Source organism: Lipophrys pholis, assembly GCF_963383615.2.
Source record: "Lipophrys pholis genome assembly, chromosome: 11".
Lineage (NCBI taxonomy): Eukaryota > Metazoa > Chordata > Actinopteri > Blenniiformes > Blenniidae > Lipophrys > Lipophrys pholis.
In genome coordinates this window covers 18,565,817-18,590,480 of record NC_137631.1, presented here as the reverse complement: position 1 = coordinate 18,590,480, position 24,664 = coordinate 18,565,817, and the positions used below count along the sequence as shown (strand labels likewise).

Below are 24,664 nucleotides of genomic sequence, written 5' to 3'. Positions count from 1 at the left end.
CTTCACATATTTTTGGACCATGGTGTATGAGGTGTTTGCACCTTCTCTGATGGACTGGTGACCTGTCCAGGGTCTAACCTGCCACCACCCATAGTTAGCTGGGATTAGTTTTAACCTTGCTGCCCTGATCGGGATATAAGTCAGAAGATTGATGGATGGATGGAGGAAAACACACACATTAGGAGAACATTCCAGCTCCACACAGAATTTGGACACATGAGCTTCTCGCTAAGCAGGAACCACTGATGTAACCTGTAAAGTTAGTCTGAAATTGCTATGACACGCGCACACGCACACACAGGAGTTGTTTTAAGTTGACTAAAGTTGTGACGCTGCAGCGCCTCTAAACTACCCCTCGCTTAATGCCGCCTCTCGGGCCGTGCACGTGCTCACAGAAGAGGAGGAGGGAGCGAGCAGGGAAGGGAGGAGGGAGCGCGCGGACACGCAGCACGCGCCGGGCTGTGGAGGACCGTGACGGTCCGGAGCGGTGAGAGTTGGAGGAGAAGAGGAAACAGGAGCGGGGAAACCGTTGAAGTAGCACCTTCAACCGCCGCAGCACTCCCCCCAGCTCTCTGCGGCGGAAAACATGCGATTTGACAGAAATGTGCGTCCAGCCGTACCGGCGCCCCGGCCGGGAGGCGATGTGTAGAGGAGCAGCCGGCCGACGGAGCCCCGCGGAGTTTGGATGTAGGGACGGACGGTTTGTTGAGGCAGCGCCGCGGATGTAGCCTTCAGGAGGGGGGGGGACGTTTTGGAAAGCGAAACACTGTACCTGCCACAGTGTCTCCCTCTTTCTTCTTCTTGTTTTTCGTCTTTCTCCCCGCGGGTCGTCCTCCCGTGAGCTACGGTTCGCCTCGCAGTGCCGCGGAAGAAGAGGCGGCACCATGCAGGTGAAGAAGCACCGGGGCTCGGACCGGAGCAGCGGGGACATGCTACAAGGAGACGGTCCCCGCAAAAAGTCTTCCTGCTTCTCAAATATCAAGATATTCTTGATATCGGAATGCGCCCTCATGTTGGCACAGGGCACCGTGGGAGCGTACCTGGTAAGTCCTCACAGGGTTTCTGCTGCTCTTTTTCTTTCTTTAAAAAAAAAAAAAACTAAACTAAACCGGGACCTTTCTCCTCTGTGGAGTCACATTCCCCTGTTAGTCATTACAATAAGAATATCTCCATGTGTTTATCTGGTAATTCATCTCATTTGGCACAACTCAATCCGGCCATGCAGTAGTTTCCACAGAATGCAACCAAAACTCCCTCTTTCTCCTTTTAGCAGGAAATATATTTGATCTTAACATCTTTAAGATTGTAATAAAAGACTATTTCACAACCAAAATGTCATTCAAGGTCAAAGCCTCCCTCTCATTACTCCTTCGGGAAAAATCGTGAGTGGAACATTTTGGTAAGTTGCTGGTTATATATAAAACATAGCAGATCTTTAAGGTAAACTATTCCAACTGGTGTGAGTGATGCTTTTTATTGACTATTGATCCCATCAATAACAACATCCTATAATGTGAAAAAGGTAAGGAAGTCCAGCAGTCAATCATAAATGTCTATTTGGTTGGCCAAACCATGTGTATTTGGAGAGTTGTTCAACCCTGGTACACTTTGAAAACCCCTGGTCTTCTCTAAAATATGTTCCACAACTTGTTTTTTGCGTGAGACTTCTCGAACCCCACCATGTCAGTTACCATTTACTGTATGCAAAGTCCTAATGAAATGTAATTTTTACATATTTAGAAGGATTGTACCTGACGAATTCAAGCTTAAATGTCAGTCAAGCGATAACCCCCCCCCTCCACCCAATACTCAGTCTAAAATCATAAATGGGACAGTTCTGGCAGTTACATACTATATAGTAATATCTAACTAGCATGGCAAGTAATTTTTGTTACTGACTGCTGATCCCTAAAAATGTTTCAGTAACAATATTTTCTTGTGATATGAAAAAAGATAATGAAGTCAGACACTGAACTAAAAAACTAAATACTTCATGGCATGAGCCAAAGTATGTGCAGTGTGAGGGCTGGGTGTCTTGTTTAAACCGCCCACACTTTGAAAACCCCCGTCTACATTAAAATCTGTTTCCATATGTTTGTATATGACTCACAATGTGCCTAAAGTGGGGCTGTTTAGCAGACATATTTACACTGTTAACCTATTGGAACAACGACAAAATATGAAATGTCATTTGAGGTCACCGCCCTTCTCCAGTCCCCTTGTCTCCTGATCTTTTAGTTTTATGCATTTTCATTTCTATTTTGTACACATTTGTAGCGTCTCAAATACGTTTATAATGAGATATTTTGATGAATAGTGATAGGCATTCCTAACACTGTTAGGAATGTTAGAAACAAATCCAGTGCACACAGCAACTTTTTTTTTTTTTTTTTTTTTGCAACAAAGCTCCCTGATGTGCCCTGAAATTTTCCTTCCGAAGCATCCCAGAGGAGCTTCACAGCCTCGGGCAACCGCTGTGAACATTTAGTTTCGACATTAGCCGTGTTTATTCTCCCAGATTCTTGCTGATTCCTACGCTCATTCCCAATTAATAGACTAAATCCTTTGCAAAATGCCTCAGCCATATTTGGAGTGGAACATCTTATCTTCCCTGTTACTGGACCTGCTGAGGATCAAGAATCCTGCAGCTCCGAGCAGCGGCACACCACGCTGTTACGACTCAAAGTCAGTTTGAATAAAAAAAGAAAGAGGAACTTTTTTTTTTATGTTGTACAACTGAAAGTGGCAGTTCTGATATATGTCGCATTCATTATGGACACCTGTTCAAACAATAAATGAAGCCCAGACCTGGAAGTGAGAGGAAGCCTTAAACAAACACATGCAGCTTTTTGTCCTGCCTTTGTCTGTCAGATCAACAGAATGAATTTACAGGACTTTCGGTCCTGGCGCAGTGACAATCTGACGAACTGCTGTCGACCTGCTTGAGCGACTGTGGCATCTCTGATTGGATGATGGCGCTTAAGAGTGTTTGCTGGCAGCGGAGTGACAAAAGTGGACTATCATGGCCTCGTTGCTTTCTGTGAGCCGCTTACTGTACAAGACACTTAGCAAAGTGCTGCTTGCCCTGATTTAGCAGCTCGACTTTTAACCTGCACAAATACATACAGCAGAGCAGAGACACAGGTGTCTGTCTGTGGACCTGCTGGCTTCTTTTCTAGTTTCAGGCATTCGCTGAGCTCGGTTTACCATTGAAGTGGATCTGAGCTCCGGTGGCTATTCCATAGTGGAAGGATGAGCCGTAGCTATATTTTATTGTCACCGTTGGGCCAGAAATTTTACAACCGGCATCAAAATACGTACACTTTACTCTAATGATTAGGTTGCACCTCTCGATCCATCGTCTATACTGCCAATTTAGGGTGGTTAGAGGTTAGAGCCAATACTAGCTGACCCTTAGCAAAGGCAGAGTAATCCTTGGACTGATCACCATTCCCGTCAAGGTCAAACACAGTGAGGCGAAGTGTGTTACACTTGCATTCAATAGTTCATTCAATAGTTTGAAAATGGAAAAGTTCTTAGTTTAAAGTGAGACTTTTCACTGCTGTCTCGGCTGATTCCACCTGGAGTGGATCAGGTAATCTGTCTGTGATCACGTTTGATTTGGCCCTTCCTGATTCAACCTGAGCAGTTTTGTGGGGTTAAGGGCCTTGCTCAAGGACCCACAGTGGTGAACTGTGGGTTTTGAACTGGTAAACTCTCCTAACCGCAAGGCCATCTCTGCCCCAAAGAGCGATACCACAAAAAAAAAAAAAAAATCCAATTCTTTTATTGGTAATCAGCTGCTCATGAAAAGCTTCATATGTGGAACTGTTACTTAATGGGCCAGCAGCTCAGTCACTGATACTGGCCAAACTAGTAGAATAGAATAGAAAACACATTATTAATCCCAGAGGGAGACTCTTTTATCACAATAGAGGGGATTTAGCAATTGTATGATTTTTAGACATCTAAGCACGTTGTCATGAGTTTTGTTTGCCTTCATTCTGTCCAAATTCAATTCAATTCAATTCAATTTTATTTGTAAAGCGCTAAATCACATCAACAAACATCTCAAAGTGCTCAAACCTCTTAATAGCTGACTAACTGTGATAGTGAATGATATACAAGAAGTATTACATCCTGGTAGATGCTGTATATATCTTATGTACAGGCAACATCTGAGAGTTGTGACAGTCTTTTAGTGATAGTAGCGTCTTTTCTTAACGCAAACGTCTGACCCTTCAGATCTTGAGCTGCAAAGTGCGGCCAACACACGAATCTGAGCTGCACTTGTCTCAGCTTTGCAAAACGGAAAAAATCAGGAGAGAGAGGCCAGATCTGTTCGGCAACCTTGCCATTTTCCATGAACCAGACCTGTAACACATGCGTAATTCTCTATGGGCGTCAGTCAGTTTTGGGGGTTTTGGGGTAATTTATGCATAAGTGCTACTGAGAACAAATACACGAATTGAAAACGTTTGTTTCAGTCCCACTGATGTAAATGTGATATTATACATTGTACCAATGACATCAATCCTGTGTGAGCATGCCCAGGCATCCCTGGAGGAAAAGAATTAACTTGTAACAGAAAGAAAACCTCTTGCAAAACCAGATTTTCCGCACGTTTACCTAAAAAAGAAACCATTCAGAGAGCAGTCGTCAACAAAATGATGAACTAAATGCAGGTTGAAAAGGATGTACTGTCTTTCATTTATTTGATATTTCTGTGGCAAGACTAAAATGTGTTGGCTCAAGAGAAAATGGTCTACCTTCATTTTCCTGTGCATAAAATCGATATTTTCTATACCACTTTATCCAACCGAGGGTCGCAGTGGCACGGAGCTGATATTAGCTGATTGTGAAGGCAGGTTACACATTGGACAGGTCACGGTTCATTACAGATGGACAAACACACATTCGCACCTCTAGAAAATGTATAGTCACTGATTAACTTCAGTCTCCCGCTTCACAGCAGAGTCCTGTACTTGTGAGCACGTCCTCCAATAGGGGGCGGGGTGCGCTCGGTGGCCGAGACTGAAGACAGGCAGCATTTTGGCTTCGAAAACCAGTTTAAGTAGCGACAGGTCTATTTCAGTGCACAGTTTTAGGCAGTGAGCTGTCCAGCCGTCATTTGGACGATCAATTTTCCAAAAAGACAGCCAAAAAAATAGCGCACAGCTTGCTCAAAGCCGTCTAAAATATGTGTGCAGTAGAACCTCGGACGAGAGGACCCTTTGACTGTTAACGCACCTTAATGAGTGGACAGCCTCTCCTGCAGCACGTCGCTGCCGTGAAGGTCACTTCAGTCAAACATAAGGCCTGTGGGCCAAAACCAGTAGTGCGATTATTAAATAAGTATGTTTCTCCCATAACATGTTTCATGTTTGGTTTCTTCATTATCAACTGGTCTCACAATTTATCACATGTCACAATGTAGTATTTAGTACTCCACAATGCATTAGAATGCACCATTTAAGGTCTATTTTTTCAAAAATATCTGGTGTTTGTGGGGGGTAGGATAAAACAATTTTTTTGCTCCATTTATTTATTGATTTTATTAAAGTTTCCAAAGTTCTGAGGTAAACTACCTAGAGGAAACACTGCACAGACAGCCTGGAATTGAACTGGTGATTTGTATGCTGCCAGCATGAAGGTCACGTTCTAAAACAACATGAAATAAATTGTGTACCCATGATGAGAATTGTCTTCTTCTACACACGCTCTTTCTTAAAGAAAGCTCATTCAGTGCAGTTAAAGTACATTTATGTAACCTTCCGCAACCTTCAGTGAGTTACACCTCGTAAAACTGAGAGGAAATTATTCTAAATAACTGACGCTTTACTTATAAACAGCTGCTGTGCCATCACAAATAGCACGATTTCAGCACTTTCACATTAGCACTAAAACCGTAATGTCCTTAAGTGAATGTCAGCAGTGAGCAGCTTTTTTCCCTTCTGCCTGCTGATAATACAGCCACATGCAGTGTTATCTGTCTCCATATGTAGAGTGTATGGACCCCTGTATGGACTGTGAAATTGGGGATTCCTTGTGCTCATACAAGGCTCGCTGCTGTGGCGGGCAGCATGACAAGGTTTGTTTTGTTGCCGTGCAACAGATTAGACATTTCCAGAGGCCTGGGTTGTGATTTGGGGTTAAATGCGGCTGTGGCTGATGACCAGTATGCTTTCTCCTCAGTTTTTCCTATGTAATTTGTGCTCTTTTAAATCCTCCTGGAAAGCTTTATGGTAAAGCCAGAAAGGGAGAGCACAAACATGTTGATCCTGCGCACAGGAACATAAATCATCCCGAGGGTTTCTGTTACACAAGCTGTCAGTCACACACGTTCACTTACCTCCCTCAATAACAGGATGAGATCTGATTGGATTGGATAATGAGTACTCTCCTCCCTGTGCTGCTCGATTGCAGCGATGATATCTGTGTGGAGCTAAAGCTGCGGTGTCAACAGGTTGGTGTTGTCTCTAAAAGCATAATGAGATGATGTTCATGATCATGTGGCAGCCGGGCGGAGTCGGCCAGCATGAATGTAACCAATTCAATGTGTTTGTATTTGTGAGAAAGAGACACCGTAAGGGCAGAAAAGCTTTGACTCATTCTGAAGTTTTCCATCCACTGAACTTTACTGAAGGACTCTGGCATGAACAATCATCCTCCCCGCACTTTGATCCATAGTGAAGGAATGACTGCAGTTGTGCTCAGAGCAGCTGCAGGAATGACCTGCTGTCTCTTCAGACTCCTAAAAGTCACAGAAAACAACTTCTTTTAAACTCGTGTGACAAAGCATATAATTATATAATAAACTTTCTTCTTTTCTTTTTCTTTTTGACGGTGACATTCCAAACTGTGTGCATCAACTTTGGGATCAAACAGGGCAACAATAATCAGCATAAATACCTCAAGTGTAGCAGAAGTTATTTATCAGCCCTACAATGTAATTTTGACAGAAGAACGTAAACTCTATCTGAATGTTTGATCCCTCCTGCGAAAGGAATCCTGCATTTTTGTCATGCTGTAGTTGGCATACAAATGGCATAGTCGGCGAGTCACTGCAAATTAGTAAAAAGTTGCTAATGTGTAACCAACCTTGAACTATATCTATCCTGATGGGAGTGGTCTCTTGATGAAATTGCAGGGAGTTGAGCGTCACACTATGTCTAGACAAGAGTTGTATTAGTCCTTCCTTGAATGTGTCGCCTCTCAGTCACAGGCAGTGTATTTCTTAGATGTAATGTGTGAACTGACAGATGCCGAGTGCAACAAAATGTGTGAAAAGAACATCATGAATATTTAATGAATATTAGTCACTCAGTGCTGAATTTCTTACATGTTTTTTTGTTTTCATTTCTTGAACCAATTCCCGTCTTTCTGTGTGCAGTTTGCACGTTCTCCCCGAGCGTGTATGTTTTTCTTTTTGTCTGGACACTATTTTTCTCTGTGAATGTACTCTTCTTCTTCCCGATTGGAGCTGGGATCAGCTCCCTCCTCTGTGGCCTCTAAGTTGGAGAAAGTCTTCATAGACAGATGAAAAAAAAAAAAGAACTTGTACGAGGGTACCTGTGTATTTTAGATGTTGCTCTAAATTCACATTAAGTTGGTTTTTAATGGGGTTTTTCCAGGCAGACACCTTTGTTACATGTTGCAGCCATGTAACAAAGAGGGTGAGCTTCTGGCAGCACAATGACAATTCCTTGTACTCAAACAGCTTATAAACCTAAACCTACTGTGTATTTAAAACTGTGTATAATTAAGTATTCAATGGAAAAAAGCAAAACCACAAACTGGATGATGTTGTTGTAAAATCTACTAGAAAAGATTTTTATTTTTTTTTTAAGAGTGTGTTTAGGTTTTAGGATCTTTGCCCTTTTTTCAGAGCTCCATCAAAACTTTTTAAACAAGCCAGTTGAGAAATGGAAAAATGTGGTGGCCTCTCAAGGACACTTTGTGCCAAGTTTATAAATAGCATCTTTACTGTGACACTGGTTCACATCGCAGGAAGAGACTGTTCCCACATATCACAAGCAAACATGCCCTCACTTCACTTTATCACATTCATTCGGATTTAATAAGAGTATTGCTAATATAATGCTGTCCATTTGAATGTTTTATGGCATACAACTGTCTCACAAGTCTTTTTTGTCTTTCTTTGCATACCCTGATAACAAATGTGTATCTACAGTTTTGATCACTAACCAGTGAATCTGATCAACTGTGTCAGCCAGATGACCTCCCCACCATGTTTGGTTCCTCTGGAAGTTACTTGTTGGCACTGCCTCTGGTGTGGATGGCAGCTGGTGTAAGAGAGGCGCTCGTGATGAGTCGTGTTGACTGCAAGCCGCCAAAATAAATGTCGCTGTGCCTGGCTAATCAGAAACAGAGGCCTGTTATTAGGGAGGAGCTACAGTGTGGAACATCTGAACAGCTCATCATTTAGGACCTTCCAGTGGAAAGAAGGTTGTTTAAACAGATGATGGTGAAAGTGCACACGATCCGTTCCAACGCAGATCTAATGGAATTGAATACAGACTCTGTTTATGCCCAATAATAATGTGCGATCTATGTCTGGATGCATTTTGCGATGACATCTGTTACACATGGTATTAATAAGTGTCCATACTGTTTTCATGTCTTGCCCTTCTTTTGTTGTTACCTTCTCTCAATGTAAGTAAATGCAAATCAGTTCCACCACTATCAGTTTCCTGTAGCTTAACCAAGTGATCGCAGCTGACGAGGAGCTCACCTTGAACAAGTCACCTGGAGATCACAGGGCACACATACCTGTATACACTTTGTGCAATTAAGATCCAAACCAGCCATTACAAAAATATCCTTTATTTATGATTTATTTTTATTTATGAAAAAATAAGGCACTAAAGGAATGAGTTATTGATGATTTTCATTCTCAAACCAGTGTGACTGCAAGAGAGCATGTAAGCTACATCGTCTGTAAAGTTCGTACATTGGGGCTTGAGTGACGGTCATGTGTTGCTTTAATGAGGTTGTCCATTTGGGGGTTTGTGGTGGAAAAGTGTCTGTTCGGTGAAGTCATCTGCTTGTGGTCCACCACGATGCTGCACCGGGTGCAAAAAAGAAATGTTCTGCAAAACACCAGTGAAATTTTATTATTAACTATTATTATATGCATTTTTATAACCAAATCACTATAACAGAGTTGCGTCTGTTCTCAAATAAAGCCCCTGCTAGTAGTTTTGGTGTTAGATGAAGATAAGTTCAAATTTGAAAGCCTTCACAGCAGCATAACTTCACTCTGAATCTTTCATATGATTTGCCCCGTTGTTTACAGGTGAGCGTGCTGACCACACTGGAGCGGCGCTTCAACCTGCAGAGCGCTGACGTTGGAGTGATTGCCAGCAGTTTTGAGATCGGTAACCTGGCGCTGATCTTGTTCGTCAGCTATTTCGGGGCCAAGGCACATCGGCCCCATCTGATTGGCTGTGGAGGCATCGTCATGGCACTCGGCGCTTTCCTGTCCGCTTTGCCAGAGTTTCTGACCAAACATTACGAGATTAGGGGTAATTCGAGCACTGACGTGGGTCGGGACATTTGCTCAAACAGCAGCAGTGCGCTGGTCCAGCAGGCCGAGGACGCTGTGTGCGCCAACAGAACCAACACCAACATGATGTACCTGCTGCTCATTGGCGCCCAGGTCCTGCTTGGGATCGGAGCCACACCGGTGCAACCTCTGGGGGTTTCCTACATCGATGATCACGTGAAGAAGAAGGACTCGTCACTCTATATAGGTGAGCCAATGCTATAAGTCATCTGTTGGATTACCACTGCCGTGTGATACAGTATGTACGAAAGTTTGCAGATTAAGTGCAAAATCTAACCATGATAATGTTGATTACAAATTTGCAATGGTAATTTTTTCCTGCATGCTTTTGCGGAGTTGTGGATAAAAGATTCAGAAATGGCGAATTTTGGTTTGACCAAATTGTCTTTTAAAAGAAAAAAAAGAGAAGAATGAGTGGAAAAATTATGATTATTCCAGTTGAAATAACGCCCTGTTTATCCGCAAAACTTTCTTCACTTTTTAGGGGGGGTGGGTCCTTTTACACGACACAGGTGTGTGGATCCACTGTATCCGCCAAGTTTTCATACCGGCTCCCAAGGTGGAAAGATTCTTTCGCGGTCGCAATTTGGTGCAGCAGAGGCTGCCGGAGGCGACAAAGCGTCGTTACTGTGCATGTGCATCTCTCTATCTCTCCCCCCTCCTCCCCTCATGCGTCTGTAAACAAACATGGCAGACCTGTATTGGTATGACTCGTAGACCATCTTCTAGTTTTTCTAGTCCATATCGATAGTTTAATAGTTGAGACTCACCCCTGATGGCATCTGATTCGTCATCAGTCCATACGAATTTCGGGTTCTCTCGATTTTGTTCATGTTTATAGCGCATTGTTCTCTGCGCACATCTGTGTGGTTTAATTACAAAAAGAAGCGAGAGCACCCTCCGTGGGCCTGGCATACTAACTACATCGTTGTCAGTGTGTCCACTGCTCCAGTGTAAAAGCCCTCTTTTTTTTTTTTGCAGATTAGTTGTCACATGAAACGTTGTCGTATAAATGAGGCCAAAGTGTTCTCAAACACTGATTTCTGGAAGCCGCTCAAACTGGTCCAATGTGAAGTCAACTACAGGGGTGTTTGTTCATCACCATCAGGTGTTTGTATAGTTTGAGTCAACACAGCATGCGTGCACTCTCCTCTGTAGTGCATCATGTCCCTTTGCTCGACGCTCGAGGCTCGTTGACGTGAGTGCTAGGTGAGCACATCTCTGAGCTTTTTAATCTCCATTACTGAAGTTAAAGAGACGAAGGGGCCAAGATGCGGCTGAAATGTGTCTGCTTTGCTCAGTCCCCTTTCAAAGGCGTGATGCTGCTGATGTGGCTCTTTGGGGTTTTCAAGGTGCATTCAAAGTGCATTCAGTGCAAAAATCTGATACACAAAAGGGTTTTGCTGTGATATATCTAGTTCTATTTCAGTATACAGAGAGAAGCTCTATTTTGGGACCTATCTGAATTTAAGAAAGTGTACTTACCTGCACGTGTATTTTTTTTTGTTGTTTTTTTTTTACATGGGATATGTTTTTTGTTTAGTCAGCATGATCATTGAACCTCACGTCAACAGTGTGACAGTTTAATTCATTGAAATTATTTAGATTTTATGGTGGTCAAATTGCCAAAAGCTGTAAAATAAGTGAGTGCTTCTATCCTTTTTCCCAATATAGCTTAAACTTTTAGGGGCTATCTCTGTTTTCTGGTAGATTACATTTTTTTAGATATCATAAAAAGTGTGAAAGTAGACGTATGCATGCCTAAAGTTAAGCTATTGAAACTATGAGCTGGCTCTGTTCAGGATAAGTATACCATCACTGATCTTTAAGATGACTGATCACTGATGCTCTCCAAGCCTGTTTCCAAAGTCTCCCAGTATCTCAAAAAAACTCCCAAGTAACACTTTCAACTTGTGAACCACAGCATCAAACCTGTGCAATCGGAGCTTTCCTTGTTTTGACTGGGCCTTTAGCTTGTCCTCCAGACTGCCGCAAGAAGCTTTGATGGAGTGGATGAGATGTGTCTGTACAGTGTGCGATGCTTGTTATCAGTGTGGAGCAGAGACAATGACAGGCTGAATGTAGGATGAGTTCAGGCTGGCACACACCCTTCCTGACGCGTCCACGCAGCAGCGTGCTGTGTGTGGCTGGCTTTTGTCACCCAAGCACAGATGTGGTCTGTAAACAAAGGCGTCAGTGTGGCTCTGTAATCTCAGGCCCAAAGCAGATTTTTCTTAATTGCCAGTCATTGTGTTTATTTGTCCCGTACTTGAGCTGTTTTCTTTTTACTATAAGCACCTTGAGCTTTGTTGGAAACAATAAAGATCCTGACACAGTGCCATGAAAAAGGCTTTGACAATTTTGCCCCATTGTGCCGTGGCTTGTTAGGGGTTAGCGTTGGGAAGTGGGCTGTGAATGATTGAAGTTTGGCTGCCATAAGGGGCAGGGGAGATTTGGTTCTGTCGTCCTCGATAAGCTGCGAGGAGAGTTGGAGGAAAACAAGCGGTGAGCAGCGAGGAACAATGTGGTATTGAGTCGTGCTCAGCTGATCGTCCTAATCCTTCTGCTGCAAGCATGTCATGTGCCCCGAGCTTGCATGAATGGCAGAGATTGTCTAAATTTCTCTGAGATTTCCTTTCATATACTGCTTGTATTTGGATTATTCATCATCTTACGTCAGCATAAACATTGTTGCAGCACTGAAGCAAAGTATTGTTTTGTAACACTGAGTTGATGTGGCCAGATATTTACTGATTTCCTGCAATATCGCAACAGGTTTTATTCAGCTTTGGCTTCTTGCTCATGTTGGACTTTTCATTTCTTGTGAGGATGGTTATGAGGATGGTTATGAGGATGGTTATGAGGAGGCCACAACGCCACCACAGGATGATCTGCTTTAAATGCGCTTTGTGTTGCTGTCTCAAGCGAGAGCCAATTTTCCATGTGTGGTTAATAGTTTTGCAAAATATTATAGAATCAATCCATCCATTGATCTTCAATATTGCTTAATCCAGATCAGGGTCACAGTGAGTTAGAGGTGCTTTCAGCTGACTTTATCAACCAGAAACACCCTGGAGAGGCTGCCTGTCCACGACCTACGGGCATCAAATGTACAAAGTGGACGAGAGAAACTCCACACATGTACAGGGAAAACATACTGTACAAACTGCACACTGAAAGGCCTCTAACTTGACTTGAACCAGCGATATTCTCAATTTGAGGCACAGTCGATAACCACTTCAACCACTGTACTGCCCACAGTGAATTCCCGCCATCGTTCTTGACGTATTTGAGAAAGATTTATAGAAGGGTCTGTTAGAAATCTGAGAGGAAACACCTTTCCGGCCTGGGAGCTGAAACTTAACCCAGCTCCACACAGACTTGTCATATTAGCACGTACAGTGAAACGTCCTTCTGCTTACAGTGCGGTCTCATTTTCACACTACCAAATAACACCCCTTGCAACATGCGGTGTGCCACGTACACGTCAGCATTACAAGGCAGAAGTTCTGTTTACGTTTTGTTCAGTATGTTACAGTTTTAACGTTCGTGCGGGGTTAGATATGTGGTTAACCCCGATTAAAGATGCATGACTGTATGTAACAGAGGCTGTTCTGTGCCTCAACACAACCCGACTCCTGCTGCTGTTGTCGGAGCATTCTTTTCACCCAGCGACGAGGGATCGTACAATTAGACTCTTGAGTAAAATGCACAGGTGAAAAGTGTGCGCCTTTGAAGGAGGCAGGTCCCGCCCTGCAACAGTGCAGTGGTGCTCAGAGTGCATAGCCGAGAGGCCTGGAGAAGAGCCATAATTACAGAGTGAAGCAGGAATGCCAACCAGCCAGCCATGAGGTGGGTCTGTGTGGGCCGGGACGCACATGCATACCACGCAGGCCTGTGAAAAACAACTCCTCCAAAGGCTCCAGCTGCTTGATTATACTGTGTATACTGCTGCAGACATGTCTCACTGCTGTTTGAACAACTCTAAAACACAATCTGCTGTGGCTCCTCATAGAGCTCTTTCTCTCTTTTTGGGGCGAGATGTGCTCACTGTCACTGTTTAGATTCGTTTGGGCAAGTGCTACATGTTCCTCTTAAAGGGAAGTTGTTCAGTGTTCCAGATCGAGTGCCTTTGCCGTCATCAAACTTTAAATGCACAGTCAGACATCACCTTGTTTGGGATGAAGTTGTATTGGTTCGCTTCCCAAGTCTAGACGTAGGCGCTCATCACAGGCCAAAGGAAATAAATATGACTGGACAGATTGCGTCAACAGGATCTGCATTCCCACTGCTCTATGACCTTTCACTATCCACTGCTAATTCTGGCTCTTCCCACTGGACCCCCGACTGCATAAATACACTGTACAGGACACACATTGAAGGGCTTAGAGCCGAGGTGGAACGGCACACACTGAACTTCACCCAGCTGCCTTTCTAGGTTTGAGAAGCTTTTAAACAGCCAAGGATTCCTTCATTAAACTGTAATGTAAAGTATGTGGTGCCAGCGAGACAGTGCATATATGGGAAGGGTGAAAGTATGACATCAATTAATCACATCAGGTCAGCGCTTCATCTGTGAAATCCCTCAGATTTCCACACGTGAACTTTTTGCATAATGGATATACAAAGAGCATAGGTTTAATAAAGGTGTTAAATCTATTTTTGTAGTGTTACCTACCGTTCCTCACGTTGACTTCCACTGAGGGCAAAGTCTAGTCTTTGCGTGCAAAATGTTCAAAACGTTTATTGATTTTAGTTTTGTATGTAAGCACGCTAACGTTTGCTGATCAGTATTTCGAGGTGAGTGTTGATAAGCCAGATTATTCGATGGAGCTAAAGCAAAATGTAGTTAGAGTATGACATGATGAATTTCATTGGTTTTGGATGTGTCAATATTTTCCAAAACAGTTGTTGAGAAATTTGAATTTGTAACAAATTCTTGTATTGACAATGCTCTGAAGGGACAGAATACTTTATTGTATGATGAAAACAATGGTTTGGGATTTAGGTAATTTCACGATCTCTTGTTATGACTTAATTTTCACATATCTTAGTGGGAAGATGTGTGGACACAGCAACATGAGGAGGGACTCATCATGTCAAGTCAATCAATCAAATTTACCTGAATGTCGGTGAAATGTGGATGTTTTTCCCTCCAAATGAACATAAAAACCTTCTGAAAGTTTCTGCTGTACTTCGGTGCTCAATGACATCTGAGTGGTGATCACACAGGCCAGTAAACATACAAATCGATGCACATCTAAAAACAGGCTCGAGGTTTAAAAAGAAGTCAAGAATTCAATATTAGCAGCGAAACTAAAAGTTGTTCAAAACGTATGACCCAAGAAGCTTCTTCCGCCTTGAGAAGATACATGATGAAGGAGCTTTATGCATGATGAAGGGGGATAGAGTTTAACCCCACTGAAGATAAAAATATATCCGCGGTGAGAGGGATAGACGATCCACATCCTCGTCCACACAAGTCACACCCCATACATGTACATTGTATCTATACATTTAAATCCAAAGCGCTCACTCTTCACCTTGAGGTTATTTCCCGAGATGCTGATAATTTGTCGTCGGGCCACATCTCCCCCAGTTAGTAAATGTTTTTGTCCATGTCCAGTTAGCACTGTGACATTTTTTTGCGGCAACTAAACAGAAGAGATTTGCTGTCCTTCAAATGGGTTAAAGAGCTTCTTCCTTAGTCAACAAGGACATGTGTCATATTTGTTTATACGCTTGTGACATACCAAGAAACAAACATGTCTTTTTGCTGGCAAGCTCGCTCTGATGCACTTGTGATGCAATAAGTCGCTCACTTTGTTCTTTCTCTTACCAATATTATCAGCTCATCACTTAATAAAACACATGTACAACTTCAACTGCTTAAATACTGCTGGAGCATCTCTGATGACGATCCCCTCTTCATTTTAATAAGTGCATCTTTAACCCAGCATGAGTTGTGCCTGCAGACAGAAGTGAGTCATTAAGATTTCAGTTGGGCTTTTCAGTGTCGTTCAGCAGTGACAGACAGCAGCCCGAGAGTGCACTGTGTGAAATCCCTCTGCTTTTTATTGGTGGACACAAGCTGGTGTGAGTGCCTGTAGCAGACATGTGCTTTGAACTCTCCTTCCTCTCTCTTTCAGCCAAACAGCAGCACTAGAAGCTGTGGGTAAAACTTTTTTTTTTTTTTTTTTTTTTTTACAGCATCTTCAGCCACAACATAAAAAAAAGATGGCCACGTGGCTCAGCATAAAAATAGTCTTTTAAGCCTCTGGACTTTTCTCCCAATAACAGTTTCTTTTTTTTTTTTTTTTTTTCATGCTTTTGCAGGATCTTTCACTAGCATGAAACCTACATGCGTAGCTTTCGTTGAAGACACATTTCATTATTTTACATTCATTTCGGCTCTGCAGGAATAGATTTAACTTTAGACTTAGTGAGGAAAAACCTGATGGCAATAGTTGCAGTGACAAGGGTCTCAGACGGATCCTCGAGAGACTTGTCAACATTCCTGCTAAAATGCTCCGACTCCAAACAGTTGCTGCAGCAGGGCGTTTATATAAGCTACTTAAACTCAGCGCATGTTAATGTCATCTTGAAGGATTAGATTCTAAATGGGTTTTTCCGTCCCTGCAATAAGCTGCGCTCCGAGTTTGCCTAGCAACAGCATTTTGGTTTATCTCAAGATGATGAATGTCGTCGCAGAAGATGCTCATCAAACGACGGCTGCTTGTCCGCATCACCGTATGGAACTGTGTGCGACGTTCCAGCGCGCGTCACGGGACACAAACGTATGCTGTGCCGCGAGCCAAACGACACAGATCATGTCTGCGTGGGGCTGCAGGCCCGGATGTAGCGCCCACCTCCTGCTTAGTTACTCTCAGTCTGGTCCTAGAGGGTCGAGAGGGCAGCGGACACGAGATTATCTCGTATCCAACTGGTCGACAACATGCTGTCTCTTAGCTAATCAGCAATTAGACCCAAATACTCTGCATCCGTGTCTTGTAAAAGAGCCGGAGAGGAGGAAATCTGTCGCTGTGCAGAGCAGAGGGAGGCTCCGCACTTCACGCTGCAAGTCAGTGTGATTGATTAGCAACTTTGCCCAGCAGCAGAAGGAGTCACATGATGGGAGTCTGCTCTGCTTCCTCCACTCTAATAAGGTCATTGCTCAGGCCTGCAGAGCAGCGATGAGGCAAAACATACTGAGCAAATTTGTCCACTTTTAATAGTTAAAGATTTTTCAGGGGCTTCAGTTGGGAAATGACAACAGGCTTCAGGAGCCGTCTGTGTTTCATGCACAACTGACTAGGATCTCCTGGCAAAGAGTTATCTGATGATAAAAACTATCCTCAGGCTGGTGCATGAACTTCAATGAGGACCAGAGCTGTTTAAACTTTGCCTCCCAGGCCAGTTAGAACTCCATCAAACAAGTTCTGATAATGTCATAGATGTGGCCTCCATATAAAAACTTGATTATATTGTATTTATATACTATTGGACTGAGTTTTAAAACAAGGAGCCATCAACAAGAGTTACTTGTCGACTAGCACAATTACAAATTATTAATTAATTAAATCTTCACTGTAAACATGTCCAAGTTAAAGCAAAAACGATTAAATATGGCCAAAAATAATCTTGCATAGTAATCATCATTAAACTTCTATGCATCATTCTATACTATATATGCAATTATTTATATAGATATAGGTATGTTCCATGTATAATTTACAAATACATGTCTTCTATACATATCACGTATATGTGATACACACATGACTTGTACATATCTCCATACACGTACAAATATAAATACAGACGTACACACATATGAACTTATGTCTCTATAAATGCATCCACATGTACATAGTACATTTAGTACATAATTTCAGGGATAGTAATGCAGTGTGTTGTAATCATTCCAGTGCCAGTTTTACTGCAGTCTGTCCTCTCACGACTGATGTGTTTCATCAAAGAGTTGTTGGAATATAGTGAAAGTCACTTTCTCTCCATTGAAACATGATAAAGGTTGTAGTCTCTGCGGTGTGCAGATGATTCAAGGCTCGTGGTATTACCTGAGATGACATGACATTTTAATGTGACCTTTCACTTGACTTTTAAATAAACAGAGGGCAAAAAAATCCTCCAGATAAATTGAAAATGCATTTACAGTGGTTTATCGTATGTGTATATCATCATCACAGAAAGCAATGAATTAATTAGTGATCAGGTGTTGATGGATTCAAATTTCAGTTTTATTGCTTCAAGTGGAAAATTTTAAAGCCGTATTAAACATTTGAAGTCTTTTGTCAGTTGAAAAAAGGCTTGGCTTTTCACTGGAAACAATTTGTTCCTGCACATTTAATGTCTTTTGTTGCAATAAAAATAGTTACGTCCTTTGTAAACACTCGCGGATTACAATCTCAGCCATATAAAGCTCAAGAAATTGTCTCGTAAAAAAGAAAATTAAGATATTTAATGCACTCGTTTGTCAGTTCTCGCATAAAGTCAAATGCAACTTGAATTCCAATAGATAATTAACTATTTCATGGAATATCTAAGATTAGTTTGAACCACGTTTATCATGATGTAACATCAACACTGTTAAAACAACTGTCTCTAAATGTGTGGGAAGTGAGGAGATCATTTAGAATAGAGTGAAATAAAGTGTATTATATCAGTTTAAGACAACAAAAAGGTTAATTTGCTTGATTATGGGGAGACAGGTCTGAATCCTGGTTATGGAAGAACGGGCATCCGGTGTAAAGAGTAGTCACATCTATGGTGCAGGTGAAGCTGCTGAATAGATGCTAATCAGGAGAGGGAAATTGCCCCATACTTGTCTGATAGTTGTTTAAAAAAAAAAAAGAGTAACACAACAGTGAATCCATGCTTCTCAACCAATGATTCAAGTAATCCTTATACACATGGTTTCCCACACAGCTGCCTGTTGGTTGTGAGAAAGTTAGTGGCGTTCCTAGTCAGGCTGCTTCTTATCTGAAGAATCTGAATCTCACAGGACCACCGAAGTTTATTGAAAGCCCTTTTCTGGTCCAGTAGATTTGTGATGCTCAGTTTTAATGGGGAAGTGAGAGTTTTACTAGTAAATAGGTCAAATCTACTGTGTGATTTTGCGTCATGTCTGGATGACAGATATGAAGAACTCCGGCTGTGTCACCAGAGCCGTCTGCTGAAGCTTGTGGTTATTGCCAACAGCTTGGGGTTTTTTTGGGGTCGGGGGGGGGCAGCTTGCCATCTGCAGCAGCGGAGACGGGACTAGATGGCCTGAAAGGTGTAGCATCCTTCTTTAATCACAGCCGGTGTTTTGGCCTCAACATGCCCGTGGTATTTTGAGTTCTCGTAGCCTTCGTGAACCTCGCCCTGCCGGCCGGCGGTCTTCTTGAGGCAATCTGGGTCAGGCTCTGTCGCTGCTGATTAAAAAGAGGATATTTTTTTTTTTGGTCATCCATTGAGGGAGGAGCATAGGGATAAGAGGTGGGAGTTGACGCATCATAAACACAGTACTATCAGCAAAGCTGTTGCTACAGAAACGGCTGCTTGTTTAGCTGCCCCCTTTTTTATTTATTTTTTTTTACTATGGGATTGAGCTGCTCAGTCGCTCCTCTGCTTCTGCTGTGAAGGATACAGCTGTGGCTGTGCTGTGCTGGCCTGATCATCAAAGATTACACAGTTTAAAAATCACATCAATGGGAGACTCCTCTGATGGTCAGCCCCCCGCCTTGGAGTTACCACACACTTTGCAGCTCATTGTGAAAAGTGTATGAAAAGTCCTGACCTTGGGCAAGGACTTTGCTTAGGAAATAGAGATTCACCGTGCACTCGTGGCTTTGCCACAAATCCCGAGCCTCATTGATTGAGTGGTGCGTAAGTGGTAGCTCTGTGGGCTCCTAGGATTACTCCGAAGCATGTTCAGCACTTAATCCCCATATCAGTGATGGCTGAGGGTGAAGGATAACAGTGCCTAATTAAATGGAGTCTGATCAATAGGTAGGTAGTAATTATAAATAACAGTTTGATTCAGTCAAATTTGATTCATTCGTTGTGGCAAACTGATGTTAGTTATTCTACCGCGGTTTCCTCCACAACCCTGCTAAACACACCTGCTCTTAATGCTCAGTTACACTCAGTTGTAAAATTGTATGACAGCTAAGTTAATAGCTTCATTAAAAATGAAAGCCGGCAGTGTTGTTAATTCGCTGAAATGTGATTACAGTCGGTCAGCGTAGTTTAATGTATCGACTACAAGTTGTAATATTTCTGACCAAAAAACCCCAGAAAAACCGAAGTGTTTCATTAATAAAGATTATTTCATATCTTGAATGAAATCTTAATCCGGATCAGATGTGTCATGGGGCTGCATAAAGTCCAGTCTGATCTCAATTTTTGGTCAAAGTGGTAAAATAACCTTTAAATACATGCAGCCAAAGTTTTCTCTATTAACTGCAAAAAACACAAATACATCCTGATGATGTTCACATTAATGTTGAACATGCAGTTGTAAGTCCTACCAGTGTCACTTCAGAATAATGTCAGTAAAATCCTGTTTCTCAGAAAGCAGGATTTTTGCAGCATTTAGCATCCTTGTTTTTCACAAGTCATAAGGTAGTTTTACTGAACCATCGCCGGTCTGAGTTACAAGCCTTGTTTTTATTTGTTGTTCAGTTCCAGGAACCTCAACGTTTAACAAAACATTGAGATAATCCTGTGATAGGATTACACTTTGACAGTCTTTCTGCAGGCCAGCTTCGGCAGCTGAGCTGACCAGTTTTGGATTGCGGGCCACACGTTTGAGCCCCCTGATATAACTCCTACTATCACCACTTATATAAAATACATATAGGGTCAAAGTATTGAGTTGAAATGTTTACATGAGGAGTTTCTTAGTCTTGATTTGTAAAGGTGTGTGATGCACTGTTATCATTCTGACATATTGAGCTCACTTACATTCACAGACACTGCAGTTGAGCTCTGAATCAGACTTTTTGAGTCATAAAAATGTTTTTTCAAAACAAAATTGACATTTGCTCAATTGCTCAAATGATGCTTCACGTTGATCGTGAGATTTTTACCTGATCGGAAATCTATTAAACCACATTTTATCGTGCAACGCTTCTATTTGCCTCGATATTCTGTGTTGAGCCGTCGCCCGCTCCGCTCTGTCTGGTTTCAACTCAAACACCTCCCTCTTAACACCATCTTCATAACTTCTCTTCCTCTGGATGTTGCACATTTACTGCTCCTTTTTAACAAGTGGCAGACGTGATATTGTACAATCCACCCTGTATGATGCGCCTGCTTCTCCCGTGCTCCTGTAGAAAAAAAAGGGAAAAACAGGCTGTTGGCATCTCCATCCTGATAATTAGGCCAAAGCACCTGCTGAAGAAGCTGCTCCCAGCTGCTGTGGAAGAGCCCCGCATCTCTCTGCGCTCCTCGGCTTCAATAGGGCAGCTGTGGCTCTCCAGCAGAGAGTACATACGCGCTGGTCTTTTGCCCTTTTGCCTTCATCCTACCACAGTGCCTCGCAACAATTGGGACCGTTGTGTGGCTTCCTCTCTCTCTCCCCCAGCATCTGAGGCCGATTACAAACGGGCCGCTGTGTGGTTTGGGCTGCTCTGCTCTGTTACCTTACCTCCTACGCATCGTCTCTCCACCACCCTCTCCCTCTGTCTCTTTGTGTCTGTCCTCTTGTGCTGACCTGCTGCTCACAGAGCTGGCAGTCTGGGCCCAGTCCTTTGAGCATCACACCACCGCACTACCCTGTTTGAAAACATGCCCGGCCTGTTTATGTAATCTTACGGCACAGACAGGCCGCCATTGTTATTACTGCAACAGAAGGCAGACTTTGCATTACTGTAACATTTGGAAATTGCAGGCCTTTCCGCAGAGCCGGCTCAACAACAGTGATTCACAGCGGCTTCAAAGTAAAAACCCTGGTAATTAGTATTACGCAGGGCTTTTCCGGTTCGCGCACACGCATCATTAATTAGGAGTGTGGACTTAAATGAAACAAATGTAAGTGGACCTCGGTCAAGTCAGAGCCATCTAATACTGCTGCCATTTAGGTTAATGAAGGCTTTTACTGCTTCCTGGAATAGTGTGATGACACAAGGTTAATTGGACTCAAAGATTAAGTTACTGCATGTCAAGTTAAAGTAGCTTAATGCTATTGACCTACAAGGTGGAAAAGTAAGTGATTATGGGCATACTGGGCACAACATAAATACACATTAAGAAAGCTCTTGGCTTGTTTGAAGGAGGAAATACCAGAAGGAATAATAGCATATTGCTTTATCTGACTGTAAAATATTTATGAAACTTATCTTATAAACCATAGAGTAAGTGTAAGATACTTTAAATATTTGGAGTAAGGTGACTGCCAGAGTATAATTAGAGATGGTTTTACTGCAGACGCTGTGGTGATATGTGATTAATGTGTGTGTGTTACATAATGAAATTTACACTTGGCAACAGGTCAGTAAACAGTGCAGAGCTGAGCGGGTCTACACTCCTGCTTGGTACTGTTTAGGAAAAGACGGAAGAACTTGTTTTTTTTGAGGTTTTTTTTAAATTGGTATTCCTCCCAATCAAGCCACAATTCTTGCTTTACTGAGATTGACCTTTTTACACTGAGCTATTTGGTAGGCGATGTTTAGTTCAGTGTGGAATTTACTAGGGTTGGCACTCTTTCAGAAGTTTATTTCCAGTGGAGTTCATTCAGTTTAAAAGTTTCCTTCTTGACCTGAGTGACTGTTGCAAAAGCTGTCTGTCTCTGCACACGGCCTGTTTGTATGAGTTTGTCAGCTTCGTATGAGACCACATGACCACATCAGTAGATACTTCACTCAGTTTTGAATGTTCCAATTTCCATGTTTTCTAAGCACTTCGGGGACTTCCCAGAAGTGTTGACTTTGAGCTTTGTAAGCTTACATACTCGTGTATTTAAAAATGTATTCCATATATTCACTGGAATAATAGTAAACATATTTAAAGATCCATGTGATATAAATTTCTCAGCAAGTGTCTGCTTTGTATAAAATAGGTGGTTACAATATTTAAACTGGAATCAAAAGAGAGCAAGACATTTTTCAAGTGGAACGGTGAACATTTGAAATCATATCTGATCTCAAGTTTGGGTCTAAAACCTCTGAGAACCACGCGGATACAGTCTGAAGGTTTTTATGTGGCAGCAGTGTGGAGGAAAAGAATATTTATGTGCATTTTTGTTGAAATAAAGTGTAAAAGATGAAAACGTTTGTGCTGAGACTGGGTGGGCCGGTCCGTCTCCAAACTGGATGTTGTTCACAAACCTGTTTGCCGTTCATGTGATGAGTTACACAACGTTTACCATATTTCAAACAATCACCTGCAGTTTGAACATCCCTCAAGATCATTGACTCAACCTTTTCTAAGCATACGCTATCAGGCCCCAGTACACACACACACACACACACACACACACACACACACACACACACACACACACACACACACACACACACACACACACACACACACACACACACACACACACACACACACACAGAATCTGTTCCTCTCCCAAAGTTTAATATGATGGCCTCTCTCCTGTCTTATATAATGTAGGAGGGCCAGATGTGGATTTTTTTTTTTTTTTTTTTTAGATTAAAAAAAGCATTTATTTCCATGACAGGGCCTTCACTCTTGCCACTCTGTCTTGCATCTCACTCGACAAAACCTTTTTTTCCTTCTTTTCCCATCCCGCTGCAGTGTTTTACTTAAGTGATTTTTCTCTGTATTGTCATCCGAGGGGATGTGGCAGCTCGGCTTTCACAGCAGCCTCTGAATTATAAAGTAGGACAGATATCTGTTGGGCACAGATCATCTCTTTATTTTACCATATTTTCACGACTATAAGGCGCACATAAAAGTCTTACATTTTCTTCAAAATGTGCGGCGCGCCCTATGGTGCAGTGCGCCCTATGTGTGTGTTGTTGTTGTAAAGCGGACGTAGTAGTGAACACCATGAGAACGTTAAAGGGGGAAGTGTGGGCGTGGATTGTATATAAATGAACGGGTATGTGCGTTATGCAGAACATCGTTGTTTTAACAACCCTGAAAATGGCGAAGAGACACGCTTATGAAGCACAGTTTAAACTGAAGGCCATCAGCTACGCGGAGGAACATGGAAATCGAGCAGCCGCGAGAGAATTTAAGATTAATGAATCGATGGTTCGCAAGTGGAGGAAGCTGGAAAACGAGCTCCGACAGGTGAAGAAGACGCAGCTGAGTTTCCGCGGACATAAGGCGAGGTGGCCCGAGTTGGAGGAAAGACTCGAGCAGTGGATCATCGCACAAAGAACGAGTGGGAGAAGCGTTTTGACGGTCACCATTCGACTAAAAGCAGTAACGCTAGCAGAAGAAATGAAAATTGAACATTTCCGCTGGACATCGGTGTGAACCGGCCGTTCAAAGTAAGGCTGCGAGCGGCGTGGGAGCGATGGATGACTGATGGAGACCACAGTTTCAGTAAGAGTGGAAGGCAGCGCCGGGCAAGTTACGCCACAATTTGCAAATGGATTGTAGATGCTTGGGCTAGCGTGTCTGCTGGCACTGTTCGAGCTTTCGCAAAAGCCGGCATCATTTCCAAGGAGCCGCACGGCACGGAAAGTGACTCTGACAGTGAAGAAAATGAACCTGGTATGTTTGATGGAGATTTAGCGCAGCTGTTCAATTCAGAAACAGAGGATGAGGAGTTTGATGGGTTTGATTGATGACGATTACAGGTAAAAAAAAATGTTAGTACTTTGTAATCAATACTTAAATAAAGCACAACCAAACTCAGTTTTGCTCCCGCTCTATTTTTAAATACGCACACTTGTATGCTTGTGTGCGTGTGTTGTTGTAATGCGGACACCATGAGAACGTTAAAGGGGGAAGTGTGGGCATGGAACCCGCGCCCTATGAGCAGGTGCGCCTTATGTGTGTGTTAAATGCAGTAATGGCACACATAACTGAGACTGCGCCTTTTAGTACGGTGCGCCTTTTGGTCGTGAAAATACGGTAGTTTTATTC

At 42.6% G+C, this 24,664-nt stretch overlaps 1 protein-coding gene across 1 annotated transcript in view; it reads left to right on the top strand.

Moving 5' to 3' along the window:
• Window positions 1-295: 295 nt before the first annotated feature.
• slco3a1a (solute carrier organic anion transporter family member 3A1a) overlaps window positions 296-24,664 on the top strand; it is a 42,611-nt gene continuing 18,242 nt past the window's right edge. Inside the window, exons 1-2 of the mRNA XM_080475537.1 lie at window positions 296-1,043; window positions 9,320-9,776. Of these exons, the coding sequence (XP_080331663.1) occupies window positions 885-1,043; window positions 9,320-9,776 (616 nt within the window). The 5' untranslated portion in view covers window positions 296-884. The remainder of the gene's footprint in view (window positions 1,044-9,319; window positions 9,777-24,664) is intronic.